The sequence below is a fragment of the Zonotrichia leucophrys genome, chromosome 24 (assembly GCF_028769735.1).
Source record: "Zonotrichia leucophrys gambelii isolate GWCS_2022_RI chromosome 24, RI_Zleu_2.0, whole genome shotgun sequence".
In the NCBI taxonomy this organism is placed as follows: domain Eukaryota; kingdom Metazoa; phylum Chordata; class Aves; order Passeriformes; family Passerellidae; genus Zonotrichia; species Zonotrichia leucophrys.
Genome location: NC_088193.1, coordinates 5,160,725 through 5,175,645, shown reverse-complemented (window position 1 = coordinate 5,175,645; position 14,921 = coordinate 5,160,725). Strand labels below are relative to the sequence as shown.

The 14,921-nt window shown below is 52.0% G+C and overlaps 1 protein-coding gene across 11 annotated transcripts in view; it reads left to right on the top strand.

The window, feature by feature from the left end:
- Nucleotides 1-14,921, top strand: part of LOC135457426 (protein CEPU-1) — a 391,621-nt gene that overhangs the window by 236,924 nt on the left and 139,776 nt on the right. For 2 of the 11 annotated variants that reach the window (XM_064731994.1, XM_064731998.1), the window contains exon 2: nucleotides 4,596-4,680. In XM_064731994.1, coding sequence (XP_064588064.1) covers nucleotides 4,596-4,680 — 85 coding nt within the window. Of the gene's footprint in view, nucleotides 1-3,046; nucleotides 3,090-3,478; nucleotides 3,627-3,893; nucleotides 4,681-14,921 lie in introns of those variants that run through there. The other 9 variants (XM_064731997.1, XM_064732001.1, XM_064732004.1 and 6 more) reach the window with 9 other exon arrangements.

Here is a 14,921-nt window from a genome sequence, read left to right as displayed (position 1 = left end):
AAATGTTCTTTTTTTTTTTTTTTACTGCGAGGCACTTGGTGCAAAGTGCAGGCAGAGCAGGGCAGCGTGGCTTCAGGGGAAGGCTCCCAAAAGCACATTTTATTTAAATTTAATAGGACGGTTACTGTAAGTTTATCTAAACTGCAGTTAAATATTAACAGCATCTCTAGCAGGGATTAATGGGGTCTCCTGCGTTGTTTTTAAACACCGAGAGGAGGGTGCTGGGAGTCCCTGCCTGAGAGGCATTGAGCGCCCATGAGGATGCTGCCTGCATTCCAAAACCTGCCCTAGAAACAGCCCTGAACAGGCGATTCCTCCAGCTCGGATGGGAATGCCTTTGGGGCTAGAAGGGCTCCAAACGGCTCCGGCCAAGTAAGGCTCCCAATTATTGTTCTTTAATTGGGGCCACGGCTAACGAGGGGATAAATGAGGCAGCGAGCGGAGTTAGAGCCCCGCGTCCTTTGTGGTTTTGGTGAATGGCTGTAGGCACGGAGAGCTCAGCAGTTATTCAGGAAAAGCTCCCCCGGACTCGTGTGTCATTCACCTGACTAATGCCAAGGAAATTAAGCACTTTTTGTGCAACTCGGAGCTTATTGGAGAATAATGTGGTATGCGATAGCACGGCTGGCGTTGTAAAATCGTGTTTTCATTTGGAAGGAACGAGAGTGTCTCGAGCATAAATTACGTTTCTGATCATATTTGGCCATTTCAGATTAAAAATAAATTTCCACTTTGGGGCTATAGATTGCCATCTATCAACTCCCTGAAAAGGGAAAAAAGGAATTAAAAGGAAAATCTGGCTGTACGAATTGCCTCGCTATGACCTACTTATTGAAAGTAGTTTTTTGTTCTCCAGGAATGAAATCCATTGGTGTGGGGAGGTGTGGGATTGTGTTGGATATAGGTTTGCAGACAGGTCTGTAGGATGGGAGGGTCTTTAACTTGGACCTACAATAAAGTAGAAGATAGAGTCGTGCTGGATACTTGGGAGGAAGCAGGAGAAAATGCAGCGATGTTGTTGTTTCCCTTGATAGAGGAACTTGAACTGCGAATTTGCATCTGATTATCGGCCTTTGGGACCAGATCTGCAGATTAGCTGCTTAGGGCTTGGTTCTGCATGAAAAGCCCGAGACTGGGGCAGTGTTTGCTGGGAGGGTCCTTGCAGAAGGAATCGGTTCCCTTGCAGCAATCCAAATGCCATCATTCTTCCCTGTGGGACGTTTTTGGGGCTGATTTGCTCCCTGCTCTGCCTCTGAACCTCCTCCTCCCCAGCTATCCACAGAGATGCTCCTTTGGGAAGCAAACCCACAGGGCCTTGCTCCTTCTGACCCTTTCTCCATCCAGGATTTCAGCATCCTCCCATCCATCTCCCATGGGGAAAATCCTTTTTCTGCCTCCATCCTTGTCGTGCATCACTTCCCACCCTGTCCAGCCCTTGCTGCTCCCGCTGCCCTGTTTGTGGTCTCTGCCAGGAGAGGGGGGCCTTTAGCCTTGCAGGAAAGGAGAGCAGTGAGATGGATACGGAGGTAGACACACCTCGAGTGTGCTTGGCTCGTTCTGTTTGCCTCCTGCCTGTTGCTCGAAACGAGGAAGAAAAAAAAAGACTTTCACCTGAGTAGGAAGAAAGGGAAGAAGCTGAAAGCGAGAGGCTGTTTGGTGCTCAGATGGGCTCAGCCCGTGTGCAGCAAACTCTGCTGCTGCTGTGGTCAAAACCCAATGAAGGAAAAAAGACTCTCTCATCCCCAGAGAAGGCTACAAAGCTCTCTTTCTCTCGCTGCTGAACCTTCACAGCTGGACTCAGTTGCTGGCTCCACTGCTGCTGGAGCAACTGAATTATTTAAAGGAACCTTGATTTGGTTTTCTCTTTGCTGTTTTCCCGCGTTGTGTTTATTGTCTATAGATATTTTTATAGTCCGAAGCAATTACAGCTGTCAGAAAAGAGACGAGCTGTGACAGGCTGATTTATATGTACATTGTATGTATGCAAGAGAGGGAGGGAGACCAGGGATTCTGCCGGGCTTTAGTATGCAGGAGCATATTGGATGTAAATTCCTTGGGATTTTCAAACAATGCTGCTGATGATCTCCTAACAGTGGGCCAAATTCAGCCCTGGCAAGGGCTGGAACAGCTCTGCAGGTCACATCTGCCCCAGCCTTGCGTGCTTTCAGTGCAGGGAGGCGTTTTTTCGCTGGTAATTTAAGATGCTCCTGGCGATGCGGGGCTGAATTCTGTGTTAAAAGGTTAACTGGCTGTGGTTATTGGAATCCCTCTGCTTTTGCTGACACAGGAGTTGGTCTCTGCCCGTTCAAAGGAGCGGCCCCACAAAGAGCGAGCTCTTGTCGCGATGGTGCTGCAGGTATCCCAGCGGGGTCCCCATCCTGCCAGGGGTGCCTGGATGCTGCAGCAATCAGCAGGATTGCTGTGTTTTATTCCTTGTGTCTTGTACACCCCGGTGCAATGACACAGCCCTGGACAGCCTTTCCCCTTGCCTCTGACGGGCTCTCCTTGCGCAGCGAGGTTTCAGAGACCCCTCCCATGTAATTTGTGGCCCCAAAGGATCCGCTGAATGCGGCGTCCCCCCCTCCCTTGCCAGTTCTGACAGCCGAGTTCACTGCGGGGATTAAAGTCCTTGTGCCAAAGCTGGGGAAAGCTGCCGTTTCCTCTGGGAAAACACAGGGCTGGAGGCAGCACGTCCCACCAGCGCTAAATTCAAGGAGCAGAGAACCTTCAGACGAGGAAAAAGTAGAGAGACTTGCAGAGCAATCCCCTTCTCGTATGACCAGCCAGCATGCACAATAATAATAAAGCTTTATTTGATGGAGTGTTTCCTCTGCCCGGCACAGCTCATAATGTTTTAGAGATTAAATAGCACAGTTAGTGAATTAAGCAGTAGTTTACAGGGGATTCGGAGACTCCGGGGATTAGTAACGGGCTATGGATCCTTTCACATCTAGGTCACCAGTTTGAATCCAGCTCAGGTTGCCAGCAGTATACTCAAAAACAACAACAAAAAAAACCCCACAACCCCACGTTGGTGCCGTGCAAAAGCTGCGGAGAACACGGTGGGGGAATGGAGGGAGGATTTTTGGGTAAGGCAGAGCAGGGAAGGCATTGAGCACTGCAAGGGGGGAGATCTGGTGTTCCCTGAGGCTGGGCTGTGACAGCTGGGGGCTTTGAGGGGTGCAGCACCCCAAGAGCTGTGATTTGACTGTGGCCTCCAGGACTCTCTGCTCTGAGGGTGCTCCCCAGCACCTTTTTACCAGCATGGAACTGTGCCTGGAAATATTAATGTGTTTAGCCACTAGCGGAGGGAAGGAGGAATTACTCGGCTTAAGCAAATGTGATATTTGTTAAATTATGAGCTGATAAAATGTACACGGGGACCGTGCTTGCGGCTGGGGAGGAATTTGCCACTTTAAGCTCACGCTGTGTCTGTGAGGTGCAGGGGACCAGCAGGACACGCTCCTGCCTCTCCTCATCATCACCTGGCTGGGGGGAAGGGGGGGATATCACCCGTGCCTCAGTTTCCCTTCCTGCACAGTTGACTTTGCCGCCTGGGATGGGGAAGGTGCAGAGGTAGAGGAGGGCACGGGGGAGAGTTGTGCGGTGCTGGCTGCGGGACGCAGGTAAGCGCAGGGGGACAGAGGAGAAAGGAGCGAGGGGGGTCTTGCCATCCCCCGCAGGGCGCGGCGCGGCGGGGGTTAATGTGCGTGTCCTCCCGCTCATCCCGCCCCGCTGCCGCCCGCCCTGCCGCCCGCCCGTGTGCGGGGCTCGGGCCGTGCGGGAGCCGAGGCGCCGGGCAGCGCTGGAGCCGCTGCCATGACAACCCCGGGGATGCTGCCGGCCGGGGCCGGGGTGCTGCTGTCGCCGCCGCCCCCCCGCGTCCCCCCCGCCCGCCGCTGAGGCCAGCCAGGGGCTCCGGCAGCCTGACATCCCCGCATTCTGCATCCCGCCGTCCTCGCATCCCCATCCTGCATCCCGCCTGGACCAGTCCCCCGGCAGCGGGGCGGGAGGAGAGGAGCTGCAGGGCATCCCGAAGGCTTTTGCTCGCTGTGCCTTCTCGCGTCTGGACACCTTTGCTAGCTCGCCTCGGGGGTGTTTTTTGGGGTTTTTACTGGTTTTTGGACTGCCCCCGCCTCGGGACAAGCGTGCGGGAGCGGGGTACAGCCGGGCCCCCCCGGCGCCTCCTCGCCCAAGTGAGCCTCGGACTGCTGCCCGAAGAACCGGCTCGCCCAGCACCTTTGCCACTTCTCCTCCTCCTCTTCCTCCTCCTCCCCCCGGCCCTCCCGTCCTCCTCCCTCGCCCGAGGACAGCGGGACTCCCTCCGATGCCGCTCGGCAGGCTCAGCGCTCGCAGCCAGCCTTGCCGGGGGCTCTCCTGATCTCCGTGGAGCTCCGCAGCGCTCGCCCCGGTGGTTTTGCTCCCCCCCATCCCTCCTCTCCACCCACCCCTTCCCCCTTTTCGCCTTGTCGGGTGTGTTTTTTGCCTGTTGGAAAAGTCCCCGCTGCCCAGGATGGGGGTCGGTGGGTGCTTGGCCCTGCCCTGGAGGTGCCTGGTCGTCCTCTGTCTCAGGCTGCTCTTCCTTGTGCCCGCAGGAGTGCCCGTGCGCAGCGGAGATGCCACCTTCCCCAAAGCCATGGACAACGTGACAGTGCGGCAAGGGGAGAGCGCCACGCTCAGGTAGGAGCAGCTGCACGGGGGCTTGGGGGGTCGGGGGTGCTGCTTGCGTGGTGACTTTGGGGTCGTGACTCAGTTTCCCCGCGGGGGATGCGCTGTGCCGGTTGGTGGTGTATGATGGTACCGGGCAGCGAGCTCAGAGATTGGAGTGCCAGGGGATTGGGTTTGGGCTCAGCCCTCCCAGTTGTGCTCGGGAAAGTTACTGGGGGATGAAAAATAAGGGACTGTGGTTCCCTTTTGGCGTCCTGCCCCGCAGCAGTGCGAGGCAGGGGCTCCATTGCTGCTGTCGGTGCCGCGGCTCGGGCGCTTGGGCTGCGTTCGGTGCAGATAAATCCTGCTCTGCTCCTGGGGTGTCTTCACCCGTGTCAGACCACCCCAGCCAGGGGAAAGGGGGAGTTGGTGACCCCCTGGTGTGGCTTTGTGCCTTTATCTCAGGTGCAGACCTGCTGGAATTGGGAAGTGCAGGACGGGGCAGGTTAATGCTCCGCTCCTTAAAAACCCCCGTGCTCCAGAGGCAGGGGCTGCTGCTCCCTGGCAGCATTCCCTCCCTGGGAAGGGGAGAAATGGGGGCTGGGCGTTGCACCAGGGTCCTGCCTCCTGCAGCAGCGATCCGAGGGGTCCAGGCGCTGCCGAGGAATCCGTAATTCAGCTCAGCATAATTTCTGGGACGTCTTATGCCCAGACACTCGTCCCTGTCCTCGCAGCAGATGGGCGCAGTCATCCCAGAGGATGTTTGATAGGGACATTAAAAATCAAAAGCCAGGTTTTAATTGCAGCGCTGGGAAGCGGCGCTTGCAACTCCGGCATGCTCGGGAGCGACTTTGCTCCTCAGGAGCTTTGCATAGGTGACACCAACATCTGCGGGGCCAGCTGGGCGTGTGCGGTGACACTGCACTCCTGCTTTGGGCCAGCCCATGGAGAGGGGCCGAGCCAGTGCAGGAGAAAAAGCCCCGGGAGGAATTTCAGCAGGAATTTTCCTGCAATTCAGTTGTTTGAAGCCAAATCTTGTGACCCTCTTCCCAGCTCCTCGGAGGGTGGGATTTGTGTTGTGGTCATTCCTCTGGGTTTGTCTTGTGTCATGGCACAGCTGGGCAAAGAGGCTGGAAAAGGTGGTAGAGGATGGAGGATCGAGTGTCTTGCTTAGGAATTTGAGCTTGGCTTAAAAAAGTAAAATTTCTTTCCTGAATCACTGTGTTCTCCCAAGTGCCAAGACAGGGCAGAAAAAAAAGCCCTGGGAGGAATTTCAGCAGGAATTTTCCTGCAATTCAGTTGTTTGCAGCCAAATCTTGTGTCCCCTCTCCAGCCCCCGAGTGCTCCTGGGAGGGTGGGATTTGTGTTGTGGCCATTCCTCTGGGTTTGTCTTGTGTCATGGCACAGCTGGGAAAAGAGGCTGGAAAAGGTGGTAGAGGATGGAGTGTCTTGCTTAGGAATTTGAGCTTGGCTTAAAAAAGTAGCAGCTCCTTTTCTTTCCTGAATCGCTGTTTTCTCCCAGGTGCCAAAATTCCAACAGATCCTGCTGTCAAAGAGGGTTTGGGTTACTGGGGGTCTGGGCAGTGAAACACACGGGGTGGCAGCAGCTGAGTGGGTGCTCTGCAAACTTGTGAGAAGAGGCTCTTGTGGGGGCCTGCACAAGATCCCTGCATCAGGGATCTTGATCCACACCAGGATGGAGGTGCTCTGCCCTGGCACTGGGTGGCCGCTGGTGTTGGAGGAGAACAAAGGGAAGCTTGGGTGAGTCAGCAGGAGGGATTCTTCTGCCAGGGAGGCTTCATGGGAAAGGGGACAAATCCTGGCTCTGGGGATGGAGGGAGGACAGCAGTGTGCCATCATCCCAGTGTGCCTTCATCCCAGAGCTGCCATGGGTGCACCCCTGTAGAGCTGGGAGCCGCTCTGGTGGCAAGGGATGTCGTGTCCCTTGATAGGTGCCTTGCCAATACAGGTGTGCCCCAGGAGAGGGGCACGTGGGCTTTGGGATGTGCAGATTCTATTCCCAGTGTGCTGATGACATTCCTGCTGCCCTGCTTGGGGAGCAGGGATTGCTCTTGGAAATAAATGCCTTGCTGCCACCACCAGCTCAGTGCTCTGCTGTGGTGACAGAGACACGCAGGTGTGGCTTTGCCTGGGCATTTGGAGGTGTTTTCCTGCTGGTCTGAGGCGGGAGCAGCTGGCCCAGCAGGCAGTGGGACATTGCTGCATCCCCTGGTCAGTCCCTGTCGTGCTGCACCAGGAGGAGCAGAGCATGTGAAAACCAGAGGAAATCAAGGAAGCATGAATCTTCCTGCTTGCTCCCCTCCCAGCCCCGTGTGCCCATCGATCTGTTGTGGAGGAGTTAACTTGTGCAGAATAGCAATGCTGCTACAAAGGCTCTGGCAGACCCCAGCGATGCTCCTGGCCACCTCCTGCCCAGCCCTGCATGGGTGGCATTCAGAAAAGAAAGAAAAAAATCAGGTCTAATCCAATCCCACTCATTTCCATGCAAGGTGGGAGGATGGGGAGCTGCAGCCAAGGATTTGGAAGGAGAGATGTTTCTAGAGGTCCCTTCTTGGTGTTTCACAGATGCCAAAAGCGAAGAGCAAGCTGAAAACTCAGCAGCAGAAGTTGCTCTTTCTCTGGAGCACTTGGAAATCCTGTCCCACCCTCTTCCCAAGGGAGAGGCTTTGGCTGTTGGAAATAGGTTGTTCTATTGGGGTGGCAGGTGCTGAGGGGCCTGAGCAGCAGTGCCCTGCCAAGAGGCTCTTTTCAGCTCTGTCCCTCCAAGCAGAGTGAATTCAGTGCTGGGAAAAAAGCTGGATTGAAAGCTGCAAGGAGACTTCTCTGTTGTAAAGGCTTTGCTCTATACAGTCCACTGTGGGGAATCAGTTTAGGACCAGACACATTGGAGGTATTCAGATATTTCCTTCCATCTCGTGGTGTTTCTGCTGGAGGGTACAGGCATGTTGTGGGTACCAGCACTTTGGGTCACTGTATTAAATTTAAATCAAGCTTTAGATGTTGAGTCAGAGCTGCTGCCTGGGATAGGAGGGGTAGGATTTACTCCTGGGTGCAGCAAACCCTGTGGGAATAGGGAAAGGGTTTGGGGGTGTTGTGTCACAGTACTGTGTTTTTACTGATGGATGTGTTGGTCCTGCCTTTGGGGTTACCCTGAGGAATTGTGTGTAGGTGAAAGTCAGTTTTCTGTCCTTCTTTGTGTCCTTAAGCACAGATTGTGAGGATGAGGCTGATCTTCATCCCCTCCCACCATGTCCAGACAGCTCTGCCCTCACCAGCAGTGAGTGGCTCTTGCTGAGAGGACCCATCCTGAACTTCCATGCAGTGCTTGAACCGAGTCCAGGCATTGCTGAGACCTTTGGAGCAGCTCTCTGGGCACCAAAACAAATGGCTTGATTATGATTTCACTTTAATTGGCATCAGTCAGCGCTTTCCATGGCGAGGCTCTGACATTCCCATCAGCAGCACAGGCGCCTGCATGGTGTCCCCCCAAATCCATGGTGCTCCTCTCTCCATCTCCTCTGGTTTCCTTGGCAGGGTGATGCAATGCCTTCATTTGTTCCCCTCTTTGATTCCAGCACTAAAAGTCAAATTTGAGTTAAACATGAGGCAAAGCTTTTTTTAACCCTGATGTTTCCTGTGGTTTCCACGCAGGCTTTGAAAAAGGCTGTGAGCTTTGCTACTGAGCTCTGTCATTCTTTACCTAAGCCTGTTTTGCAAATTTATTTGGCCCCTGTTGTGCTCTTGAAATAATTTTGGAGAAATGATGACTTGGCTGTGAAACAAAACAAAATCAAGCATGTTTGTTTGATGGGTGCAAACAGAAAGTGCTTGTTTGCTAAGCAGAAAAGACTATTTTTCAGAGATGGGTCTGTTTTCTGTGACTCTTTGCTGCCCCATCTTCCCCCCTTTATTCACAGGAATTTGCCTCGCTGTGTTTTTATTGTGTAATAGAAAAATGGGAATGATATCTGATGGGTAAATGTGGTGTGTTCCAGCACCCAGGTCCGGGGGGAGCCTCCAAGTCTCCCCCAGTGCTTTTCCTGCCAGCGTTTGAGTGAGGGTGATTCTCGCTGAGGTTTTGGGCAGCTGCCTTTGTGGTTTGCCGTCAATGAGTGCAGAAATCCTGCAGAGGAGGAGGCCAGGGGAACCCATTCCAAGCTGTCTGTGCCTGGGAAAGCCTTGGCTGAGTCATGGGGGGTTCAGGGGGGCTCAAAGAGCAGTGCCCAGCACTGGGCTGGGCTCCGGGTGTGAGTAACAAAAGCCAGACAGGGAAGAGGATGATGATGAAAGGGGCCAGCCATGATTGCCAAACCTCCTCTGGTGGCTGCCCAGCTCTGTGTCCGTTTTGCTCCAGGCTCCCACTCCCACTCTGAGCTGCAATAACCCCACTGAGGCAGTGCTGCCTGTCCCACCAGCTGAGAACACCCTGAGTTAGGTGTTCCCATCTCCTGCCCTGCCCAGCCAACTCCCCCCTTCCCTGCACAACCACCACATTCCTGATATCCAGATCAGTGCCCATCTGCCTCTGCAGGGCTCAGACTTGTGCAAAAGCCATCCATCCCATTCCCATGGTCTCCACGCCCAGTACCGGGTAGTTTTTGTCCTGCTGCAGTTGTTTATTTCAGAGATTCCTGATTGCTTGCCTAACTGCTTCCCAAGGCTGAAATGGGAGATATAGCTGGGGCTGGCAGAGGCCAAGGTGTCACACCTTTGCTTTTCTCAGTTCCTGAGCAGCAAAGGAATTCTGAGCACCTGGGATGGGCTGGGAGCAGCTTCCAACAGCCCTGTAGGTATGGAGTTAAGCTGTGCACTCATGTCTTAACCGAAGTTAATTCCACTAATTCTCCAATATCCACCACCTTTGTCGTTCTCCTTCAAACCTCTCCCCTTTTCACCTGAGGTTTAGGGAATCAATTCAGGGCTGTGGTGACCCCTCCTGCATTAAGGTGAGGAAGGAGCAGAGCATGTTCTGCATCCCTCACAGTGCCACTTCCCCTCTGTCTCTCTCCTCTTGCTGGATCTTCCTTTCTGGTCAGGGTTTTGTCCCCACATTCCTGGGAATGCCCCATGGGAGAGGCTGCAGGGGCCCCACGTGTGGGGTTTGTAGCTCACGAGCCGATCGCTCTGCTGGCGGTGGCACGTTTCTGAAAGAGGAGTTTATTACTAAAGTGACATGTCAGCAAATCTCTGCCACCTCTCTCCCATCTCCGAGATGGAATCAGCTTAAAGTGGTGAAAAAAAATTGTCATATGCATGGATTATTCTTTTTTTTTTTTTTTTTCCCTGAGTGCAATTTCCATCTGAGATGAGACAAGCTCCTGATTGCTGTGCCAGAGGAGGGTTTCCCTTTATAGCTTTCCTGGTAGAGCTGCTGCCTCTGGTTCACTGGAGCTGGGGTCTCCTAGGGGACAAATGGGCTTTTGTGGAGGTTTCATCTCCACCCTGGCTTAAGCATCCCACATCTGGAAAGGCTGAAGTCAAACAGGGATGGATGGAGAAGGGAGGCCAGAGCAGCCCCACAGTGGAGACATGCAGGGCTGGTGTTTGTAATGGTTAAGGCAGGCTTAGGAAATGGATTTTCAGTTGTCAGCCCTGCCCTGAGCTCCTGGTGTGACGTTGGGTGCCCTCCCAGGCCCTATAAATGTCTTGATTCGTGCACAGCAATTGCAACGCTTCCTTTCTCTGCTCCATGAGTCATCTGCTTGCGTTGCAGTCTCTTTGTGGCAGGATTCATCCCTCTGCAAGGAAAATGCTAAAAGTGTCCTACTGGAGGGCACCAGAGGTGTCCACCCATGTCCTGCCCTTGCTTGGGGTTTGAAGAGGGGACTGGGAGCTTTTTTTGGTTGGCCATGGCAGAGAATTGTCATGGTGTGTGGCTGTACTGCAGAGCTGCTGGCAGGGTGGATGGTTAGGTGGGGGCTGAAGTAAAATCAGGGGTATTGGTAGGGGACTGGGTGATGTATTTACTTGGGGTTTGAAGAAGCACTGGGAGATTTATTTCCTTGGAAGGGAACTGTCATGTTGGGAGTACATGGTGTGTGGCTGGGGCACTGCAGAGCTGCTGGCAGGGTGGATGCTTAGGTGGGAGTTGAAGTAAAATCAGGGATATTGGGACCCAAGGAATCAATGCCTCTGTGGGGCTGCTCACATCCCCCAAGTCTGCTCTGAAGCTGCCTCACCAGAACCATGAGCTGATGTAAGCCTTGGAACTGAGCACTTATGGGTGCCAGTCCAAGGGATGGCACCTGGCCTCACCTCTAGCCTTTGGCTGTCCTGGTGTGCTGTCCCAGTGCCACCCTGGCAGGGCCCTTTGGACCACGCTGCTGCTGGCACTGCAGTCCTGAACTGGCAGCTCCACGTGTGTGTTAACAGAGGTGGGCTGGGGATGTAGGTCATCTTCAGCTTGCCCGAGTATTTGTCACTTCTGTTGGCTTCACTGGAGTTACTCCAATCTGTGCAGTAGGAAAAATTCTCCTCTTGATCAGACAGAGTTGTTTTCTTCCCCCCAGACCTGCCAAAACCTGCCACTTTGAGCTCAGACACCCTTATTTTCCTTCAGAGGAAAAAAATCAGGAAGGAACTAATCTACGACCACATCAGTGGGAGCCTGGGCTAATAGAAATTGTAATGAGAATCCAGAGCCAAACAAACAGGCAAATGGGGAAAATGCAATCCCACTGATGCGACAGAGAGATTTATGCCAGCAAAGGGGCTGATCCAGTGCTCATTAATGTCACCACGAGTCTTTATCCCAACTGTAATGGACTGGGGATCAGGTTGGAAGACAGCATTTCAGTCCTGCTCCAGTATGCAGACTGTGAAGGGGTTGTGTGTGGAATAGCAATGTGGAATTCCTTCTCCTCGGGGTTTGCTCGTTGTTGCATGCGGCACCTTTGCAAAGCAAGTGGGAAATACCTTCTGCTCCCCTTGGGTTTAGTTCTCAGAGGTGCAAGGCTGTGAAGGAGCCAAGTCTGAGGCTCAGGCTTGGCTGTCTGGTTGCTGCAGCGTCTGCTGAACCGCCAACAGCATCTCCATCATGAGGATATTAAAAATGCTGGTTTAAATAAGGATTCTTCAGCTGTCAGGGAGTGGTGTTGGCTGTCACCGCCACAGTCACGCTGGGAAGCATCCTTAGTTTATGTGCAAAGTGAGGAGGCAGATGGGTGGGTAAGGGAAATATGCAGGCAAACTTGACTTTGCAGCTGGATTCTTCCCTGGAAAAATCAGGGAGAGAATTGGGACAAGTCTGGAGAGCTGAGCCTGGTCTGAAGGTGGGGACACCTTTGGGAATGGTGCTGAATAGGAAAGGACACCAAGGGTCAAACAGGAGAGGAGTGAGTCCAGCTCTGCATGTCAATGAGGACAGAGTAAATAAGGGATAAAACCACCTTCCAACATGAGCAGCTGGTGAAATATCACAGGATTTTTTTCCCAGAGATGGGAGATTTTGACCGGCTCTGTGCCTGCAACCATAAATGGCTCTGACACCTGTGTCTGTTTTATCAGACACATGCAGAGCCCCGGCCATGATCCAAACATTCATTACTTGGGATTTTTGAGTCTCTTTTTCCCTTTTTTTGTCATGGTGGGATCATTATTTTCGCAGCTTCACATCCTCAGTTCAGCAAAAGCAGCGTGTTTTTCAGCCTCATGGTTTTTACTCATCTCTAATAAGAAGAATGAGAGGAAGCTGTTGAGAAAAGCAAATTCTCAAAGGTATGAAAGGAGAGCAGGGCAGCTCCAGGCTCAAAGACACTGCCAAATCTCAAGATACTTTGGACCTACAGATAGGCACAGCAGTAATATTCGAAGGCACATTTGGGTTCTTATCCTTCAGTCCTCCAAATTCAGTCAATTATATGTGTAGGGCTTTATTCCTTAAATAACCTTAAAAACCATAAAGATAACATTTAATTATCTTGCATCCCTTTTCCTTTCTCACAGTCCAGTAGAAAGCTCTTGATGAGCTCAAAGGAAAGGTGACTGAGGTGAAAATTCAAGGAAGTATTTTCCAAGTCCTTTTTCTTCCATTACTATTCAGCAGGAGCTGGGAGTCTACTTTCATTCAAAAATTTCAGGCTTTTATCATTTTTTAAATAAGAAAATGCTTTTTCTTTTTTAATTCAAACCCAGATATTTTTATTACACAATCCATTTCTTTCTTGCATACCTTGACTGGAAAGGATTTGACTTAGAATTGCCTTGTGGGGGAGAGGGCAGGTTTGGGTTTGCTTGGAAAAATAGTATTTCTTTCCTTTTATCTGAGTTTGTGAGTTCAGTGAAGTATCTTCTCAAATGTTACAGGAAGTTCTCTGATGAAGCTAAAGCAAGATTTGGTTTAAAAGTGTTTTATAGGAAGTAGCAAGATTCTGATTTCATTCAGCCTCAGAAGGGAAGGATTTCTGGACACGCAGTCACGCACTCAAAACTGCTTTACATCTTGGGTTGATTTTTCCATCAAACTTCCTCCCTGCCATTGCTCACTACTATGTGGAAGAGCTGCTTTGTTTTGAATCAGACAAAGCTTATTTTGAGTGATGTTTTCCAAGGCCAAATTTCCAGCTGGCCAAGGCACATCAGGACCCTGTTTGCTCTGCAAACTTCCACGGTGTGGGAGTCAGGGCAGGATGTGGCAGCGTTGGGAGGGAGCAGTTTGGAGGTTCCTCATGGTGTGTGTGTGCAGGTGATGTGATTGAGTCCTCTGCAAACACGAGGAGCCAAAGGTACCTTGTTGGCCTTGACCAGTGGAAATAAAGAGTCTCTTCCCTCTCTTGCATTCTGTGGCAGGGCAGGGGATCAGTCTCCTCTCATGAGTAATGAGTGATAGCACAAGAGGAAACAACCTTAAATTGCACCAGAGGAGGTTTAGTTTGGATATTAGGGGATATTTCTGTACTAAAAGGGCTGTCAAGCACTGAAATGAGGAATCTCTTCTCATCCTTGGAGGGAATTAAAAGCCACATGCATGTGGCACTTGGGGACATGGGTGAGTGGTGGCCTGGGGGAATGGTTGGAGTTGATGGTCTTAAAGGTCTTTTCCAGCCTGAACAATTCTGCAGTCAGAAAGTCAAAATCCCATTTTGGGTTGTTGTTGCTTTGTCACGGAGATGGTTGGTCAGGGGAGATGCTTTCACTGTGCATGTCAGCTGGGCTCCTAAATTTCTTCTGTTGTCCTTGTCTCCTGGAGGATGGCAGCTGCAATTTCCTTGCTGGTTCCAAGCCAGCAGCTTGCAGACTGTTGACATTGCTCAGCAGACACGGGGCCTTCACCTCAGCCACCTCTGTGAGTCTGAAAACAACACAGACGTTTTTGGCCATCTAGAGATGCTCCTGGTGACCTCCATCCATTCAAGTGGCACTGCCTGAAATAAACTGAAGGGATCATAGGGCTATGAACATCCTCTTGATCTTTCTAGAAAAGGCTGCAGGCTTGGTGGCCCTGCATTGTTAGGAGGAACTTCACCCACCTTGATGGCTCTGACCTGTTGGGATCTCTGCTGGTCAGAGTGACCTTGAGAAAAGACTGAAAGTCTCTTTTTCTGTCCTGGTGCTCGAAGAAGGAGTCAGGGCTCTTCATTTCTCAGTCTCAAGGTTGTTTATTGTTTCTTATCTATAAAAAATTTTCTCCTGCCCTGCCAAGGTCAGCTCAGCAACACAGTCCGAGGCACTCTGCCTGCCCCTGCCCCAGTCTTTATACTAAAAACTACATGTACAATGTTTACAATTATTTTCCAATACCTATCACCTATGTTAGACAGTGAGCTTCTACTCTAAACCAATCTGTAAGTGCCACCATCACAGCAGAAGATGGAGGCCAAGAAGAAGAAGGAGAAAGGCTGGACACACCCAGTTCCCTCCATCTTGCCTTCTCAACCCCCATACTAAAAACTCTAAAATCTACTTTTCCACCCTGTGATAACTTTACTAATATTCTACTTAAACTGTTGTGGGTTGCTGATCTTCATCTAAGGTTGGTAACTTGTTCCATAGGTCACAATCAAACCCACAGGGGCATCTTGGGCTGTGTGCTAGAGTCTCTGAGCCCCCTGGCAGGGTCTGGGCTGCTCAGGACAGCCAGAGGGATGTCCTGGGTCCTGACACTGGCCCTCTGGGGTGGGTGGGAGTTTCAGGATGATCCCCCTACTGGTTTGGTGGCAAGGGGAGGACAGAAGGTGCAGTGACACCCTGAGCAAAGGGCTGTGCCACCCACGATGGAAGGGAAGCTGCTCCATTCAAGTGGCACTGTCTGAAAT